The sequence below is a fragment of the Coptis chinensis genome, chromosome 7 (assembly GCF_015680905.1).
Source record: "Coptis chinensis isolate HL-2020 chromosome 7, ASM1568090v1, whole genome shotgun sequence".
Lineage (NCBI taxonomy): Eukaryota > Viridiplantae > Streptophyta > Magnoliopsida > Ranunculales > Ranunculaceae > Coptis > Coptis chinensis.
In genome coordinates this window covers 75,489,023-75,508,728 of record NC_141462.1, presented here as the reverse complement: position 1 = coordinate 75,508,728, position 19,706 = coordinate 75,489,023, and the positions used below count along the sequence as shown (strand labels likewise).

Below are 19,706 nucleotides of genomic sequence, written 5' to 3'. Positions count from 1 at the left end.
TTTAGATACCAAAATGAAGGAGACACAGCAGAAACTTGAGCAGATTCAATATTGTATCCCTACTAACAACGACCCAGGAGATGATTTGTTTGAGGAAAAACAAGCGCTAATTCAGAAATACAATGATCTACTATTTCAACAAGCTACTCATTGGGGACAGAAATCATGCTCAGACTGGTATAAGTTGGGTGATCTGAACACCAATTTTTTTTTATGCTTTAGTCAAATGTCGACAACAAAAATCTTCCATTCACCGGATTAGAGACCCTACAAGTGCTATACTCACAGAAAGGCAACAGATTGGTGATAAATTGACAGAATTTTTTGCAGATTTAATGACTACTTCTGAACCTTGCTTGATTATGAGATTCTAAATATTGAGACACTGGCCTTGTCAACTGCTGATCATCATAGTATTGCGAAGCCGATTGATAATAAGGATTGATAATAAGAAGATCTTGTTCGCTTTACAACGAATGCATCCTTTCAAGGCTCCTGGGCCAGACAATTTCCAAGCAATTTTCTTTCACCATTTCTGGCACCTTGTTGGACCACATGTTTGTGATGCGGTCAAAAGATTTTTTTACCCAAGGAACCTTTTCACTTTAGCTAAACCATTCTTTCATTGCCTTAATCCCAAAATTTTCACATCCTACATCCCCTGAGCATTTTCGCCCCATTAGTTTAACCAATGTTGTGTACAAACTAATTTTAAAAATTATTGTCAATAGGTTAAGACCTATTCTTAGGAGAATAATCAGTCCTTTTCAAAAAGTTGTCCTTCCACAAAGAAGTATCCATGACAATGCTCTTCTAGCAAATGAGTTTTACCATAAAATTAGGGGTCATGGTAATAGGAAATCCAAGTATTTTGCCTTAAAGATTGACATGCAAAAAGCAAACGATAAAATTGAATGGTCCTTTCTTAAAGTTGTGCTTACCAAATTTGGATTTCCTATGGACTGGATTAACCACATCATGTTTTGTGTGGAGAAGGTGTCGTATTATATTCTTTTAAATGGAGCTGCTCATGGTTTCTTCAAGCCAGCAAGAGGTCTTCGACAAGGAGACCCCTTATATCCGTATCTTTTTATTCTTTGCATGGAGATTTTGTCTTTAAATTTTATGAAGATGCAAAGAGAATGTTTAAATCATGGTTGCAAGCTTGCAAGACATTGTGTTGTTGTTTCACATCTTATGTATGCAGATGATCTCTTAACCTTTGTCTTCGGGAAATGTGGTATGCAGGAGCAATTTGTTGACAAAATATTGCAGAGTATCTGGCCAAACAATTAACAAAGAAAAGTCTCATATTCTTCATCATCCCAAACTTTACAGGAGACTTGTTTACTTTCTCAAGAAATCCTTCAGAATATACCATCCACCAGCTGTATGCCGATCTATTTGGGAATACCCAATCTTATTAGCAGAGGTCGCATTCATAAATTTGCTCTGTTACTTCAGAGATTCCAAAATAAGCTTGCTGATTGGAAGTCGAAGATTCTATCAAAAGCTGGTCGACTGACCTTGATCAATTAAGTTCTATCTTCAATACCGACTCATATCATATAACACCCCGTGTTTTTATTTAATATTTTCCTAGTACAATAAATAATAAAAATAAATAAAATAAAAATAAAATGATAAATATTAGAAAGAGATAAGGTAAAGAGGATAAACCCCATTCCCTATTTTTAAGGGGTTTTTGAATAAAAAAAAAGGGTTTACACAGGAGTTTACACGAAGAGTTTTAAAACAGTGGAGAGAGAGAGTTTTACTCAAAGAAGAAAATGAAGGTTTCTTGCTGGGAATTTGCTGGCAACAAGAGCGTATCACGAGTGAGTAGTTATTTTGTTATTTCATTGAACCTATAGTTGTTTTACGTGTATACAGAGATATTTATTTCTGTCCAAAGTTTCCGTTTTATTTCTACTTATTCGGCGTCTTGTCTGTCGTATTGTTAAAACTCTGTTGAAACTATGAAATTTGATATTGAACTGTCGAAGTTTGTTTGGGCCCGTTAATGGCGGCGTGAGCCCAGAATCGTCCTGTACATTAGTTTAAACTTGAATACGGTTATGGTTGTTGTTGTTTTGATTGACAGATGATTAGTCGTAGTGGGTGTTGGAGTATTGGAGAGTTGGGTGGGCTGTTGAAGCTTGGAAAAAGCTTGAACAACTATTAATGGCGGCAAGATCGCCAGTCTAGGATTAGTAATATATATTTTAAATCTTGATGTTGTGAATTACGTTTTGATTTTTGATGGGATGATGTTTGGTGGTAGTGGGGATGATTGGGTGCTTGACAATAGGGCGGATTGAAGCTTTGAATCCGGCGTTAATGGCGGCGCGAATTCGAGATCTAGTTTTGATGAAGAATATATATTGAATGATTTGTGGATTTTGCTTTTATTGAATGTTGTTGGTTTTTTATGGGGAGTATTTTCGGTTAGGTTTGGAGGATGGTGGTGGTCGGAAACCGAGCTGGTATGGTGGAGGGGATGACTGCGATTTGGATCCAGTGCTCCCCATCTCACCAGTGCAACTCTATTTCGGTTGGGCTTGGGGCTTGGGCCTTAGATTGTTTAGTTTTCTTTGGGCTAAATTCTTTAGTTTTGTTTGGTTGGGCCGAAATAAGTTAGTTGTTGGGGTCAGTTTCTATTTCTTTTGTTTGGGGCCAGTTTCTATTTTATTTTGGGCCGACTCACTTGACTTAAAATATATCAAAGTGAGTCTTTAAATGTTTAGACTTTTGGGCTTTGATTGTGGAATTTTGACTGTTTAATTGTGCTACGTTTTATGTTGTAAATTGTATGGACAAATCAAATAATAAAATGTTGCGGAAGCATGTATAAATTGGTTCGTCATTTTCTAAGAGAGAATTGACGTTGATATTATCAAATTTTAGACACGTGACGAGATTTATATTTTTAGAGACATAGACATAAAGACCTTTGACTTGGCTATGATTAGGTCTATTAGGATAGGTGCTTGGCTTTAGGCTAAGACCTGTATACATATACGTGTGTACGTATATTAACTACTATGTGATATTTCAGTCTTTTATAATATACGACGTTATGACACTTAGACATCATAAAAATTAATAATGAGTGAATAATGAAATACGAACAAGATACTTCTCTTTACGTTGAAAGAATATAAGAAATACAATTCAATAATGTTGCCATGACCTTAACTATGAACTATGGCTGACCATGAGTCTGTTGACCATGAAAATGATATGTTGATTGTCGACTTTGACTGTTGACTTTTTGAATGTTGACTTTTTAGACTTTTGACATATTGAATTTTGTGGACAAATCCAATAATAGGATGCTATCAAAACTTGTATAAACATGTTTGTAATTATCTAATAAAGATTTGACGTGGTTTTATGCAATTATATATATTGGCATTGATGGAGTTTGATTTTGACTATGTGGCTGATAAGAACTACGAAGACGAAGGTTGATTCCAATATTAAAAGATTTAGATATGTAGGCAACTTTGAGCAAAAATGCAGCCACTACACTATATTATATTATATATATTAGTTATTAGTTATTAGTTCTTGTGATAACTATATGTGTACAATGTTAGTACTTAATTGTGTACGTGATTGTAGTTGTTTAAAATGTATTCCCGAGACATTTAACTAATGCGTTATTTCTGATTGAACTTTTTGATATCTAAGATTTATATAATTGATAATGAAGTGAGTTGATTAGTTATTGTGTTTGGAATATTTAGTAATGAATTATTGTTTGAGACGATGTTTGTTTTGTAATAAAAATATTATAATAAATGAGAACTCTTGAGTGTTAAAAATCCGGTGTAAAAGTGTCCGGTGAAAATTTAATGTGTCGCCCACATCTTTAGATCTCTCCACACCTCTTTGATGAAAAGAAATGAAATGAAATGTTTATGACTAATGATGTTATGTGAAAAGCTGCCTTAGAGAGGAACTAATGCATTCGCTGTGCGGGTTGGCTGTATTCCTTGAATGTACGGGAATGTAAATGGGTATTCCTTGAATGTGGCGGGAATGACCCAAGGTATTCATTGAATGTGCCATGAATGACCTGTTAGTGATATGATATGTATTCATTGAATGTGATAGGAATGACCTAATGTATTCCTTGAATGTGCCATGAATGACCTGTTAGTATCATGATGGGTATTCCTTGAATGTGGCTGGAATGACTCAAGGTATTCATTAAATGTGCCATGAATGACATGATATTTTGTTATGCCCAAATGAGGCTTTATGATTATGTGTATGGAAAGCCCAGAGATGGCTGTGACTTATAAGTTACGAGTTTACAAGATAAAAATATGTTTCCTGGAGGCGATATTCCCGCTTGGGACATATGTCTTGTAGTGGTGCTCGGTGTGAGTGAGGCACACAGATATGTGTAATTTGGCAAATGTGTGTAGTGCAAATCGTGGAATAGGAACTAAAGGTTGGGCTGTGTCTTTTAATAAAGTAGTCAACGAGATAATTAATAAGCAAAGTAAAATATTGATTTTACGTGTGATGGAGTTATTGCATATGAATATTTATATATTATGATATATATGATTTCTTATGAGAAATGTTTATGTGGTTTGTGTGAGTTGATACTCACGCTTGTAGTGGTACTCGGTGTGAGTGAGGCACACAGATATGTGTGATTTGGCAAATGTGTGTAGTGCAAATCGTGGAATAGGAACTAAAGGTTGGGCTGTGTCTTTTAATAAAGTAGTCAACGAGATAATTAATATATAAGCAAAGTAAAATATTGATTTTACGTGTGATAGAGTTATTGCATATGAATATTTATATATTATGATGTATATGATTTCTTATGAGAAATGTTTATGTGGTTTGTGTGAGTTGATACTCACGAGGGATGAATATACTCCCTGGTTGTGATTCTTCTCGTTCTCATAAATAGACGAGTGGTTTTAAAGAAAAATATTGGTTTTATGTATGAGCGAGTTATTGGATATGATTGGTTGTGTATTATGATATGATACATATGATTTCTTACGAAGGAATGTAAATATTGTTAACGTGATATAATTGATACGGTGGGGTGATATATTATGTCAAATTGTATATTCTCATGGTTATGGTGAGAGAAGTAGATGTACAAATTAAATGTTTAGAGCATCTCTAGGTGGTGGTAGCATACTCTTCATATTTGAAGAATGCGAATGAAGAAGTTGGTCACAAATTTCGACCAACTCTAGGTGGTCGCAAATTCAATTACCAAAAAACAACCCACGGACATTAGCACTGTCGCGTGATAGTTGTAATGTTGCCCATGTATAATTTGAAAACAACCCACGCTACATTAGGAGTGGCGCGGAAGTGAAAAAAAAAACCCTACGACATTAGGTTGGCATTGACAAAACTGTGGGCGGCGGTGTGTGTCGGGTCAAAGTAAAAAAAGTTGTGGGGCGACATTTGCAATGTCGCGCCGCATCCGCATCTAAATTGCCAAATTTGCGAACAAGAATGCGAACAAGCAGGTGATGCGACCACGAATGCGTCCACCTAGAGTTGGAATTCCGGAAAATTCCGACGCATTTCTTCAAATTTGAAAAATGCGACCACGAATGCGTCCACCTAGAGATGCTCTTAGGTTTGGGAAACCTAACTTTGTTTTGCAAGAGGGTAGGACTTATTGATATTTTGTGTAGAGACGCTGTCCTATCTTTATACAGCGGTGGATATCGGTAAGATTTAATTCAATTACTAAGTTATTATAATGAGTTAATATAATGGATGACTTGCTTGAGAAGAAACTATGCCGGTTGAAATGACGGAACTACCTGTCTTCCAAGCTGAGAATGGTTAAGTTATGGGTACATATAAAGTGTTGTTTGAATAATTAAAGTATGAAACTATTTTATATTTTTAGTCTTACTCATACCAGCTGACCCATGTTTGCTTTGTTTTGCAACGTGGGTGTGTTCTTGGGAACATAGATGGTGGAATGCAGCGGATGAAGACGCTTGATTGGGATTCACTCTTGGAGTCTTACTGGTATAAGTTTTATGAAGTATAAAGTCTTGATTTGAAACAGATGTAATAGAGTGGCTTAGTAAATTCTTGAATTTGTACATTAAGAGTTGTTCGTTTGGTTTTAATTTGATCTCATATTTTAATATCGTGGTTGATAATGGGTTATTAGGGTTTTGTTTCATCATAGATTTTCAGAAGATGAAATAGGGTGTGGATAATTCCCTATTTTTAATTTTCTAGAAATTTGGGGTGTGACATATATGCACATTGCTACCAGCAAAGATCATTGATAGTATGGATGTAATAAGAAGATCTTTTCTCTGGGGGCACTCTCCATCTGAACGCAAGATGCATTATTTTTCTTGGAGGCTGGCATGTACTGCCAAGTGCAATGGAGGGCTTGGAATCAAAGACCTCCAACTTCAGAATTATATTATGTTTGCAAAAAAAAGCTTGGGATTTGCAACAGCAAAATTCTATGTGAGCGATACAGATGAAGGGTAAGTACTTTCATTCAACAAGATTTCTAAATGCAGAAATTAGAAGTAATGATTCCATCATGTGTAAACAACTATGTGGTGTGAGAAGGGTGATTAGAGCTGGAGGTATTTGGAACATAGCAAATATAATGGTTCATCTATCAAAGCATGGGAGGATGTTTGGATTTTAAATGACAATGAACATATGCCGATGCCATTAAAACCAGGCGTGTGACTTGGAGTTAGTTGCTGACTTTATTAACCATAATAACAAAACATGGAATTTGGAGTTGCTACGCCAATTTTGGCCTACTGATTTTGTTAATAAAACTGGAATGGAAGTGGACCAGTTCAGGGTGCTATTCTATTAAGTCAGCATATAATGGATGTCTAAAATTGGTGAATAACAGGAGTAGTGTCGTGGGAGAATAGAGTTTTTTATTCAAGTTTGTGTGGAGACTCAAGTTACCTTTTCGAATCAGATTTTTCTTGTGGCAATGCTTGTAGGGTGTCATCCCAACAGTGTATCATTTGGCATCCCTTCATTTTCATGTCTATGATCAGTGTATGATTTATTGATTTTATGATAGTTGGCCGATTGTCTTTTCTTTTAAAAACAAGTTGAAATTTTATCAAAACAAGAGGAAAGAAGAGGATTTAGAGTGAAGAGAAAATATATTTTGGTTGTTGATTTTGATAATGAAAATAGATCTACTACTAAAAAACAAATAAAAAAGCAATTGAGATATACGAAATATTGGTAGAGATTGGAGAACTAAAATCCACCCCAAGATTTCTTCGATGAACAAGCATGTTAAATCTATGCAACTAATTAGTCATAGACAACTAATTAGAAATGATCCCTCATTCTTTAATAACTATCTTTAGTCTACCAAAAACAAGTATGTGAAAATACACAAAAGCATTATCTCTAATCAAATTTGTATATTTCATCACTACCTTTCATTCACTAATAATCTCTATCTCTATATCATTAATGAACAAAAGGTGTTAACTTTCTTGCATAAAACTTGACAATGATTCAAAACATCAAACTTCCTCTATGGGGTTTCATTTAACTCTCCAATTGAGAGTGTTATCCCATTGTCATTGGAAGCTATTCCATAACAAATAAATAAACATGAAAATAGAATGATAAAGAATAAAGAAAGAAATGATTTTTATTACTAAAAAGCTTGAAGAACTTCTAAGGAAAATAAGATATTATAGGGTTTGGAGGCTACCCTACTTTTATATGTTTCAAGTAGGGTTTACATGTGTGGGTTAGTTAATGGGCCAAAAATATCACTAGAGTCTATTACATTACATACAAGTCCAAAATGTGCTAAAAGTGCATGTGTTACTGTAGTAGCATTATTATCCATTTATATTGGTCCTGTGCAAACAGGCTTTATATAACTGGAAAGATCTTCTCGAGTCGGTTGTTTTGACATATAATGGGCCTTAATATAAGATTCAAGTCAAAAGTTATACCCATTTGAATTTCTGTTGACTTTTTAAAGACTTTTGCTTGACTTATTTGACTTTGGCTTTTTGAATGCTTTTTCCTCTTGATTCTTGGCTTAAGTCCATGGAATTCTCCTAGCAGTCAACTTAGCTCCATTTCCATGCAAATTTGACTTATGTTCAAACCCTGAAACATACAAAATTGAGTAAATAGTGATTCATTCACATTATTATAAACATAATTGACCTAAATAAAATACTCTAAAGGGGTTTAAACCACACTTTATGGTGCTTATTAGTGTACCTTATGTGAGATTACTCCCGAGACTCCATTTCATGTTTTCTTCGAGTGTAGTTTTGCAAAAGCTGTATGGTGTGATACAAAACTACAAATTGCATTTCGATGATTGAAGACGTAAACTACTCTTCTATACAGGATTTCCAACAAAGAGTTTTCCAAATGTTTAATACAGTCAGGAAACAACATGAAGGGGATATTCAAGTTTGCTTGCTAGGACTTGGGTTGTGGTTTATTTGGATTGCAAGAAATGATTCACGCTTCAACCACACGGCTCCAAATCTTATTTATTATATCAGGAAGATTCATGGACAGATGCAAATTTTGAAGGACTTCTTAGAAAAAAAAGTACAAAAAGAGTTAATCTCTATATACATTAAATGGCATCCACCTATTGAAGGTTGGGCAAAACTAAATACAGATGGAGCAGCTCTTGCGAATCCGGGATTTGGAGGTGCTGGGTGTGTACCACGTATGGCTAATGGGCAGTTTATCATGGGTGCAGTGATTTCGATTCTTCATTCCACTAACAATTTAGCTGAGTTTCTGGCTATGTTATATGGTATACAATTGTTGGTGAGACTTCGCATCCATAAGATCGTATTGGAAACATATTCTCAATTGTTGTACAAGTCCATGACTGCTACCATGGTTGATTCATATTGGATATTGCAGAAAATTAGCAGGGAAATTATTTCTTTGTTTTACAACTTTGAAGAGTACAGGATTGATTGGTGCTATAGGGAGGGAAATTCATGTGTTGACTGCTTTGCTTCTCATGCTGCTAGTTTGGCATCGAAGGATACGTGGAGGCAACATCCTAATGCTGAAAATTCTTCGTGGCATTTAGATGATTTAAGTTACTTACCTTCTTTCTCTTCTGTATGTTGCTTCGTGCACCTCTTTTTGCTGCTTCAGCCCTAGCTTTGCTTGGGGTTTTTGTAAATATAGACTTATAAGTAAATAATGAAACTTAGCTTTCAAACCGAAAAAAAGGAAATGAAACCAGGTACGTTTGTGCATCCATTAAAAACAACAATAACAAATATGGTCACTTTCTACTTGATGCACATTGTATATAGAGTCCAATACCGTGTCTTGTGACAACTAAATCCACGAATGACAAAATTTCCTTTCTCCTAGCAAAAATAATTTATCTAGAAGAATTATATTACAAGAAATTAATTAGAAAACGAAACACTCTGTATGAGAGGGACATATTCAGAATACTGTTGGGCTTAAGCAGCAATTACTTCATCCAAAAGATCATCCAGTATCATCTCCTCTAACTCAAGCCCCACGCACTCGGAATCAAATTGGAGGTTCATCCATCCATCACTCTTGGAGAGATCTCTAACGACGAGATAATCTAATGGCTCCATCTTTGGTTGTGAATTGAGATACCAGCTAATAGTTGTCCATACCTCCTCAAGAACATGATATCCTGTTGGCAGAGGACGGATGTGGCAGGTGCAGGACAAAGGCCTGGGCCAGTACGTGAATGATCTATCATATATCTCTATTAGCACCTCATTTATAATATCAAATAGAAACTGGTGGTCGTAATTGTTGCCAACCTCATCTCCAGAACAGTCGGATTTAACGGGCGAGCAAGTCTCCACTTCCTCGAACAAAGAAGGATCAACCGGCTGGTCAGGTGAAAACCATGTTCCTAGGCACTCATTCACACTAAACCCTGATAATTTCAGCACGTCTTTTACGTAGTTGAAGTCAGCTTCATCCTTTTTATCTACTTGCACAAGCAAATCAGTATATGAATCCTTTCTAGGAGATTTTACTTTCTTGGTCTCGGCATTACTAATAGCTCCACTAGAGGCATCCATAACAGACTGATCATGAATGCTTTCCTGTGAAACCAGCTCATCAACAAGGATTTGCGTCGGGTTTGATTTTGGACCTGTTTCCATTTAACCATAGTCAATAAAATTGGAACTTTTAACATAACATCGTTCTAGGAGTAGTCAGCAAAGAAAATGGTTCATTAAGCACAACAAAGAAGCAAAGATTTGTCTCTACAATAAAACTACCTAAACCTCAAGTATAGAAACCTTTCCCTTTTAAAACTAATTTGGTTTAGATTTTGTCCATCAGGAAAAATTTCCAACTGGAGCTAAAATTTGTTTAAGCAACACATCTGTTCTTGATGAGATTGTATAAGTAACCAGGAGTCGGGACAATTAACTCTCTTGTTTGCTTTTTATTAAGCAAATCATATATTGCTTGAATATTTAAATCTGGAACTTTGCAGTATGCAAATCATGAGACTTGGAGTAATGATGTTAGACAGCCATCATGACAGAATCATAATCAAAGACGATAAAGCTATTTTGTGAAGCATTAATTAAATCGCTCGGAGCATCTTCAAACATTCCTTGGTTTGAAACCTGAGTGAGACAATATGAAATATCAAGTAACCTAGACTCAATCAACTACCACTTGAGTGAATTATTATTTTAACTTAGCTATTAGAACAAATTTATTTTTAGCTATTAGAGCTACCACTTCAAATTCTAAATTAAGAGCCACATTCGCCCAGTGGCGGAGCCAGAAAATTGGGTGAGGGTGAGCCACAACTAGTCACTATAAAAAAATACTAAAATAAAATAACACCCAATTTGTAGAATTTTTGTTTTCCCTTGCATATTTTTTAAAAGTGAATCCCATCACAAAAGATATGTAAATTTTGGAATTACAAAAGACTAGATTGCTTAATGAAATGATTTAGGAGAAAATAAATAAATACACGGACATTTAGCTTTGGAAAATTAAGAACTTGGGAAAAAAGTGCCTACAAATATATGCTTCTTACAAATATATATGCTTATGGAAACCACTTTAAAATTCCACAAATGAAAAAAAGCAATGAATTCTTTGGAATTGTAAGGAAAATAGTCCAAAAGGCATTAGGAAAAAACATAAGAACTTAGGGCACAATAAAGAATATTGTACAATGTTTAGACATTTTTTTTGGCTAAAAAGTAATTAATATTAATAGCAAAAAATAGTGTTCTACGGACTTACAAAGCGTTTACAAATTCTAGATTGGGAATATAATCCCCATGTTTTCAGCTTTGTCAAAAATCTATAGTGGGTAAGCAAAATTTGGATTTTCAAGCTAGTTTGTTGCGCCAACATGGTTTATGATCCCAATTTTCAAGCTAGTTTGTTTTGCCAACATGGTTTATGATCCCACCATTGTTTTTAAATCTGTATATGTTTAGACCTTTGCTAGTACATTTTTTTTGTCGTCACTTTAGCGTTTATTTTAATTGTTTTCATTTTCATTCAATTCTGAAATTCCAATCACTGCCTTAAGTAGATTCAAAAGTAATAAATTCACTACAATTGACAATCAAAAAAATTTATGCAACAAATTAAAATTGTAATGGACTCGAGTAAATTTCGATAGATCGAATTCATTACATACAAAATTGAATTATAATTAAAAATTCATTAACAAAAACTAAAAAGAATAAGAGATTGGGGAATTAAGGTTTAGAAAACATACCAATAAATATACATATGAGTTATTGGGACGGAGAGTTGAGAGTGTTATTACTATTTTTTTTCTCTTTCATCTCTTTTGTTTTTCCAAATAAAGAAAAACACTTGCCAAAAGTGTTGTTTCTCAAAATACATAAAATTAGAGATCATGAGCTTTCTCCGTTAGTTAGGGGAAATAGATTTTTATTTTTGGTCGATTCACGGTGAGGTTTTAGTAATAAAACTGTATTCATATATATGGTAGTTTTTTTTTTGAGTATTATCAAAAAAAAAAAAAAAAACTTTTTTTTAAGAAGTTTGAGCGAGGGGTGTACCCGCCCCCCCAACTCATACTGCATTAAGCCCTCACGCGGCTCTTCAGTTTGCAATGATTATATGGCTCTCTTCCGAATGAGAGAACACAAAATGTAATAGTTTAATTCAAAGTGAAAGAATGTAGTTTGACTAGAAAGCTACCTGCTGATAATGAAAGTTTTTCCAGGCCGAATATATTATCTTGGTTCAACTGAGGCTGCTCGGTACTTGCAACATACTCTGTTATAATTTCTTGCTCAATTTGAGAAACGGAATTGCCTTCCCAACTTATTACATTTTCCAAATCATTGACCATCTCGTTCTTTGCATCAATTCCATCACCATTTGGATCTAATATCAAACCCTTCTGATCATTATCAGGTGCAATAAAATTTTCTACTTCTCCCAAGTTCTCGTTCTTTCCATTTTCCATGAACGAATCCAACTGTGTGTGATTATCTGCACTTACAGTAAGACCTGATGTGCTTTCTTCACTTGAACCTAAGCTTCCTATAATTATATTCCTGTCAACAAGAAGCCTAGTTGGTGTTCTTGACGAAAGAGCATCCCTAGAGACATCACATTCAAGCGGGCAATAAGACTCAAGATCAGGTAAAGATGAAATCCTTCCTAAGGCTTTCGGCATACTACCAAATGTCGATCCCCCACTTTCATTTGCTAACTTCAAACTGCTGGAGGGAAGTTTCTTGGTATCTCTTCCAAAGCTTAACTCAAACAACTGAGAATACCTATTCAGTGATTCATTGAGAGATTGTGTTCTTCTAATGCGGTTAAGTCTGGCCCTTTCAAGAATGGGCGTTGAACTGTTACTATCATTTGTACTTGCTGGACTGTCTTTCTCACCTCTATCCGTTACCAACTCCTTCCACTTGTCATTTTTCTCCATCTTCACATCTTTAGAAAATATACTGCCATGAGGCAGTTTATGGAAGATGGCATCCATGGAAATATGAGGTCCCTCCTTCCGGCTTTCTTTGATTGCATTTTTTATTCTCTGCTTAATATCCTTGAAACGTCGCTTCTTTACCTTGACGAATGGGTCTGGAGTAAAATTTGTACTAGTTGGATCATCATCATAAACTTCTTTATCCGGTTTCATAACGGTAACTGCACTGTCATCAAAGAACCGAACCTCCTGGATGTACTTGAGTTTCCTCAGTTTGACAGGCTCTCTGCTTGAAGAATCATCAAGAGGAAATGAGTCTGACTTGGTCAATCCTCTCTTTGCACGTGGAGCCTGCAGGGAATGGAAGTGAAATAATCTTTCTTTTACATTATACATTTTCAAGGCATCCAAAGCCTCCGTTGGCTGAGAGGGTGGAAAACCTTCAGATGACTCCATAATATCCATGGACTTCTTCCGCGAAAAGGATTCTTTTGCTCTGTCCAACTTATTCTGAAGAAGTGCATTACCAAGTAACTGTCTCCCAAGCTCATCCAGTTGGGCATGACTCAGGTGTTTCATGGAAGTCGGGGTACCACACAGCTCACAACCATTACCGGAAGAAACTGGTATCCCTGGGGATTTCAAGAAAAATGGATCCCATGTACTTTCAGTAGTCTTGACATCAGCTTGACATAGACCAATGCCATTTTCCCTAACTTCATCAGGGAGATTATTACTTGAAGGTTCTAAGTGGTGTATGGAAAGAGTTCGTACGAAGTGAGAGCGGTAACTTGGAAGCGGACACCTGCCATCTTGTTCTTTAGATTTCTCTTCAGCTTTCTGACGTTTCAAGCGAACTTTACGAGATTTTTTCCTGGTTGGACTGCTGTCTGACATGTCTCCAATCTGTAGAAAATCCATAATAAGTACTCTCTGTCATAATATGGCTTCTTTGGATGCATAATGAAAATGTTACAGCAATAAGTATCTTAGATACAGATCTAATGTAAACTTGAACAAGGTTAAGGATAACTTTATAAAAATATGAAAAACAAAATTAAGGAGATGTTTAATTTCACAGTGAAGCCAATGTTCTAGTTTAAACTTTCAAGATTTATGAGCATGTGTGGGAACTTTTTTAGATAAAAAACAATTTAATGGGAAAAATAACATAAGGAGCGCAATGGGAAACTTTTTTGGAATTTTTTTTACACATGCTTATATTTCGAGAAATTTTAACCTAAAAGTGGAAGTGAAATCAAACCCGGCCAGAAAAAGATACTTGCATATTATCCTCCCATACTTGGGATGCAAAGTATTCTGAGTTTAACTCCAACAACAGCGAACAATGAGCGGTATAGGTAACTCACGGTTAAGTCTTCCACTTCGGCACCAAGGAGAACTTCTGCTTCACCTGTATCGGCATCAGATTTCAATCTTGAATAGCTTATGTCTGTAAACAAAACAGGAAAAAATAATGAGAACATACAGTAAAATGCAATTAACAATAGTATGCAATACTATCACATAAACATGATCCAAATATCCAATCAAATGATCGATCGCGACGGTCAACAACAATAATACAAAAACAAAACAATAAGACCTCTTAACAAGCACACAAGTGAATTATCTACTATTTTAACACCTAACACTTAAACCATTGATAGTCCAGAGAAATGTTACATATAGCTTCTATTATTATTTCAAAACCTGACAAAGGAAAAACAAAAAAGATTTCTTTGTTAAAATAAAGTTTAATGTCCATTATCTTTCTCAGATTTTCTTTATGCTTTATAACATGCACACATATTTGACACAAAAATACAAAATGTACAGAACAGTTTAATGAGGAAATAATTAGAGGGTATGATACTGGTGGTTTTAGTACAAATTTAGAGCTCTCTCTCTCACAGTCTCACACACACACATACACTCCCTCATGAATATGCTAAGGAAGAGTTTCAAAGCCACATAGCCACATATAAGATATACTTTCACTTGATTAAGTATAATTCAGTTGGATAGAAATGATTGATAAAACAAGGGTGTCCACTTGGTCGTAGCTTTATTTGTCCTGATCCACTCCACCAGTATTTAGGGGCTTAGCCAGCAGCTGCATCACTCAAAGCCCGACCACCACCACGCCAGCACCAGTTCTCTGACACGCTACCCAAACCACTTACCCCCCAGAACCTCTCCAGTAACGCTTTGTCATAAATTCAAAACATATTGTCCCCACTCTTCCTTTATGTCAGTCGATGCCTCCTCTCCAATATCCTCCAGATCCAACCCAACATCTTCCTCGTCTTCATCGTAGTCAAAACTCATACTACCTTAAGTTTGTGTTGCCGACATTAATTCTTCTTGCTTTCTTTAATCTATCAACTGTTCATCTCCAGCACCTTACCTTTACTTTTGCACATTCACACCCCAATGTTTGACAAAAATCAAGAAATTCATCTTCCTCCTCAACGACCTCTTACCTTCCTTTTGATTAATTCCTTCCCTCAATCACCCTGCATAACCTCTGTCGACTACATGGTAACGGCTTGCTGCCTCACTTTAAGCTGCAACTGGAAAATATATATAAATTTAAATAAAATGAGGACATACCTTTGATTTGCCGTCTATCACCAATCCTTTTGTGTGGGATCATATTCTTAACATGATGCCATTGATAAGAACGAAGAACATGAACAACACCCCCAAAACACCCCCTCTGATCTTCTTTATCGAACGAAAGACGTGATATTTTCGGGTCCAATGTTTTTTCCATTGATAAAAAATAGACCCCAACCTCCCTACATTCACAAAACCAACCATACAATTTCAGCTCCCTTCCTTTCCAACCATGATCAAACGAAATAATATATAAAGATTCCTCAATAAACAGATATATATCTTAATTGAAAAAACAGTTTCATTAATTATTATTCATGAAACTGTAGGGGAAAAAGGTTCAACGAAAGAAGAGAGAGAAATAAAAGAAACGATTTTTTTTCTTTTCTTTCTGAAACAATCAAATGCAGTCTAAAAATAGCTTTATTTCATTCGAAGAAAAAAAAAATGATTATTGGATGTTAAATGAGGTCGGGTGTACTAGAAAAAAAGAGGGAGAAGCTAAGGTTTGAATTACAAATAATAATGTAGATAAGTGTCATTTTAGCGTGTACGGAAGGATAATTAAAGAATCAAGACAAGTAGAAAAAGGCTAACCTCCTCCTCTTATTTGTCCACAGTTATTTTCTACTTTTGGCGCCATTTATATACCAACAGCTTTTTCCCCGGCCTTCTCTTTCGCGGCTTGCCCTCAAATATGGGATTGGCTTCTTTTCTATGCTGAGATAATGACATGTATCCAATTGACTTGACTTTCATTATTTTGATCTTTTCAAAGCCTTGACTTGTATTCGGGTTCATGACTCATTACTACTGACTAGAAAGTAGTTATGGACCTAGTTCGTTACGGGCTAGAGTACTTGAAAGGCCTCAAAATTGTGTGTTCCATACTTCCATGATCCATCACTGTGAGTTCTCTTTGACTCTTTCTTCAAATTAAGCTACCTGAGCTAGGGACTTAATAGAATGGTATAATAAGAGACTAGATAGAAAATTTCCTCATCTTCAAGACTTCAACGGCTTCAAGATGAATAATAATATATACCAAGAGATTGTACCGACAAAACTGTAGATAGGGCTGGAAATTGAAGGTGCTCATTTTGACCCAAGTCTGATGACCGACCCAATACAAACCCGTTTTATGGTGGAGCAATACATAATTGTAGCTGTATCAATTTGATGTATAAATGTATAATACCCTGACTTTCTTTGATATAAATGTCTGATAAAATCGAAAAATAAGTAAGAGAAAATAAACGTGGAGTTATACTTTAGATTTTTCATTAATAAAAATGGATGTTTAGGTGACTAGGTGAGGTGGTATCTCCTGCTGCATGCAAGTATGCAAATCCAATCCAATAAATATCATTTTCTGAGTTTCTGTGTCACAATTATTACCTAATAAAGTAAACCAAAAATAAATAACAATATTCCACCCTAAACCCAACACTCAAAATTGCAACATCAGTGTCATCAGTCATCACCATCCAGCTGAACCTCACATCCCAATTCTCTCTCTCTCACAGCTTTTCACTCTCACTCTACACACTCCACAGACAACACAAACATGGCTATAATTTCATATTCCCATTTTACCCCTCCCCTCTTCCTCATTTCTTTACTTGTTCTCTCACCCCCTATTTTCTCCATCAACATCACTTCTCTTCTCTCTCCTTTCCCTGATCTTTCCGACTTCAACAACCTTCTCACCACTTCCTCCGTATCTCAAGATCTAATCCAACGTTCCTCCTTAACTCTCCTCGCTGTACCCAACTCATTTCTCCGTTCCTCATCCGATCTAACTCACCGATCCAACATTGCAGATATTCTCCGCTACCACATCCTCCTTCAATACCTCACATGGTCGGAATTTCGTCAAATTCCAACATACGGTAAGTTATTCACTACTCTTTACCAAACTACAGGTCGTGCAAACGGTAATCTCGGTGCTGTTAACATTACTCGTGACCCGAGCGGAACCGTGAGTATTCGGTCACCTGTTTCATATTCATCACTAAACATAACCCTTCTGTCACTGATCAAAACTGTTCCGTACAATGTCACTATCTTTACAGTGAATTCCCTTCTTATCCCTTACGGGTTTGATTTAATGGCATCAGAAACCAGACCTCCATTAGGGCTAAATATTACTAGAGTATTAATGGATGCTAAGAATTTCAACGTAGCGGCGTCTATGTTAACGGCATCGGGTGTAACAGATGATTTCGAAAGAAGTGAGGCTGGTGCTGGAATAACAATGTTTGTTCCAACTGATTCAGCATTTGGTGATTTACCAACAACAGAAAGATTTCAATCATTACCAGCAGATAGAAAAAAAGTTGTTTTGAAATTCCATGTGTTACATTCTTATTACCCATTAGGTTCATTAGAGTCAATTGTTAATCCAGTGCAACCAACATTAGCAACTGAAGTTATGGGTGCTGGTAGATTTACTTTAAATATTAGTAGAGTTAATGGGTCACTTGCAATTGATACTGGTATTGTTCAAGCTTCAATTACACAAACTGTTTTTGATCAAAACCCAGTTGCAATTTTCGCTGTTTCCAGAGTTTTATTACCTAGAGAATATTTTGGTAAAGATTTTTCGGGTGGTACTAGTAGGTCTGGTAATAGAATTATTGGTGCTGCTGCTGCCCCGGAGACATTTTCGCCTCGGTATTCACCTGGATTTGATAACATTTCACCTACTTATTCACCAGGGTCCGGAGAAAAGATCAGATCGAATGCTGCCTTTAGCCATGGAATCAGACTCTTGACTCAGTTTTGTATAGTGTTGTATGTACTGGTATGTTGAGATTTTTTTTTCTCTTCTAATTGTTGTGAGAATTGAATTTATAGCTGCAAAGAAGCAGCATCATTTTTCTTGTATTTTAATGAATTTGTTGCATTTAACACGAAATTAATACTTTTTCTTGTACACATTTGAAGAACTACCCAGTTTCCAGTTCACTCTATTGTTGTTTAGGGGTTGTTTGTTTTTTCCTTTTTTTAAACACTGTTCAGTTCAGTTCAATTCACGTTTTTTTTCTTCTACAGTAACCGAAGATAAAGGAGACGACTTTGAAATCTTCTTTTCCTATAAAAAGGATTTCTTAGTGCAGAATATCTGTAAATTTCTACAATTTTCGATCAAAGAAGAAAAAGGCCAAGTGGGGAATTCTGCAAAAAAAAAAATGTTTTTTAAAAAAAAAGTGAATTACCCAGGCCATCTGACAAATAAAAAAGTTTTCCTTCTTTTGTTTCCTTCAAAATATGAAGTTTCAGTTTCAGAACCTTTAAGCAGTGCGCAGATTACCTTTTTTTTTTTTGGCTTATTGGCTACATTGCGCATTCTTGAGTTCCTCAATGCCTGTAAAAAATCAGAACTTTTCTGCTTAATTCAGTTTCTTTTCTTAACCTCTTTTTTGTTGAATTTATTGAAGAATCAGGGGAGAGAAGAAGCAACACCAACTTTTTTTACCTTTCTTGAATGCTGAATTAAAGGTTTTTTCAGTCATTTGTAATTTTGTAGGGATAAAATAGTCTATTAAACTGTAAATAGCGTGTAGCAGAAGAAGTAGACGTTATATGCCGACAGGAACATCAGCTGTAAGTGATCGGACGGTGCAGTGTATTAGATTTTATTATAGTACAAGTGCAACTGTACAGGGACACGTGGGTATCAAATCGAAGGAAGTTTCAGTTTTAAGATATTTTTCTAAGAAACTACACGTGGAACCACGGTGTAAAATACTCTTACACCATTGCCTGGTCTGGCGTTTTTAGACACTGTTGTAAAGTTAAGGTTAAAAAGATTGGTCATTTGGTCTTTTCTTGTTACAATATTTTCCGAGGCGAAATGCCGTAGTATATCATATATGAAGAAATACATGGTATTTTCTAGTGGTGTACGGGTCGGTTTGGGTTAGATTTGAAACTAAACCGACAATCGAACTGATTTTATCAGTTTAAATTTTTCCATAACCGAGCCAGTTGTGTTATACTAACCGAATTGAACTGATTTCTATCTAAACTGATATCCGAACCGTCTAGGTTACAATTTAACCGAATTTAACCGACCTGAATTGATCGGTTTTTA

At 35.6% G+C, this 19,706-nt stretch overlaps 3 protein-coding genes across 5 annotated transcripts; 2 read left to right on the top strand and 1 right to left on the bottom strand.

The window, feature by feature from the left end:
• The first annotated feature begins 8,364 nt into the window (after positions 1–8,364).
• On the top strand, positions 8,365–9,183 carry LOC147488896 (uncharacterized). The gene has a single exon (XM_086574514.1). The coding sequence runs from the start codon at positions 8,365–8,367 to the stop codon at positions 9,181–9,183; it is 819 nt and encodes a 272-aa protein (XP_086430640.1).
• A 124-nt stretch (positions 9,184–9,307) lies between these two features.
• Positions 9,308–16,559, bottom strand: LOC147488895 (uncharacterized). 3 transcript variants are annotated; one of them, XM_086570175.1, is made up of 5 exons: positions 16,205–16,559; positions 15,602–15,789; positions 14,356–14,438; positions 12,241–13,891; positions 9,308–10,177 (listed from the first exon to the last, which is right to left on the bottom strand). In XM_086570175.1, exons 2-5 carry the CDS (start codon positions 15,762–15,764, stop codon positions 9,498–9,500), a joined length of 2,577 nt encoding a protein of 858 aa, XP_086426301.1. In that variant the 5' UTR covers positions 15,765–15,789; positions 16,205–16,559; the 3' UTR covers positions 9,308–9,497. The 3 variants fall into 3 exon arrangements, with proteins under 3 accessions (XP_086426301.1, XP_086426300.1, XP_086426302.1); XM_086570176.1 differs by lacking the exon at positions 16,205–16,559 and having other exon boundaries at positions 9,552–9,765; positions 9,837–10,177; positions 15,602–16,005; XM_086570174.1 differs by lacking the exon at positions 16,205–16,559 and having other exon boundaries at positions 15,602–16,086.
• Positions 16,560–17,052: 493 nt separating this feature from the next.
• On the top strand, positions 17,053–18,547 carry SOS5 (Fasciclin-like arabinogalactan family protein). Its single transcript, XM_086570177.1, has one exon. The coding sequence runs from the start codon at positions 17,175–17,177 to the stop codon at positions 18,420–18,422; it is 1,248 nt and encodes a 415-aa protein (XP_086426303.1). The 5' UTR covers positions 17,053–17,174; the 3' UTR covers positions 18,423–18,547.
• The last annotated feature ends 1,159 nt before the right edge of the window (positions 18,548–19,706 follow it).

Excerpts from the sequence above, each read along its gene's own strand:
- LOC147488896 (XM_086574514.1), top strand. The coding sequence starts at position 8,365 with ATGATTGAAGACGTAAACTACTCTTCTATACAGGATTTCCAACAAAGA.
- LOC147488895 (XM_086570175.1), bottom strand. The coding sequence starts at position 15,764 with ATGGAAAAAACATTGGACCCGAAAATATCACGTCTTTCGTTCGATAAA. Across the intron at positions 13,892-14,355 it reads CCGAAGTGGAAGACTTAACC|ATTGGAGACATGTCAGACAG; the intron begins GTGAGTTACCTA and ends GATTTTCTACAG. Across the intron at positions 10,178-12,240 it reads AAAACTTTCATTATCAGCAG|GTCCAAAATCAAACCCGACG; the intron begins GTAGCTTTCTAG and ends AAATGGAAACAG.
- SOS5 (XM_086570177.1), top strand. The coding sequence starts at position 17,175 with ATGGCTATAATTTCATATTCCCATTTTACCCCTCCCCTCTTCCTCATT.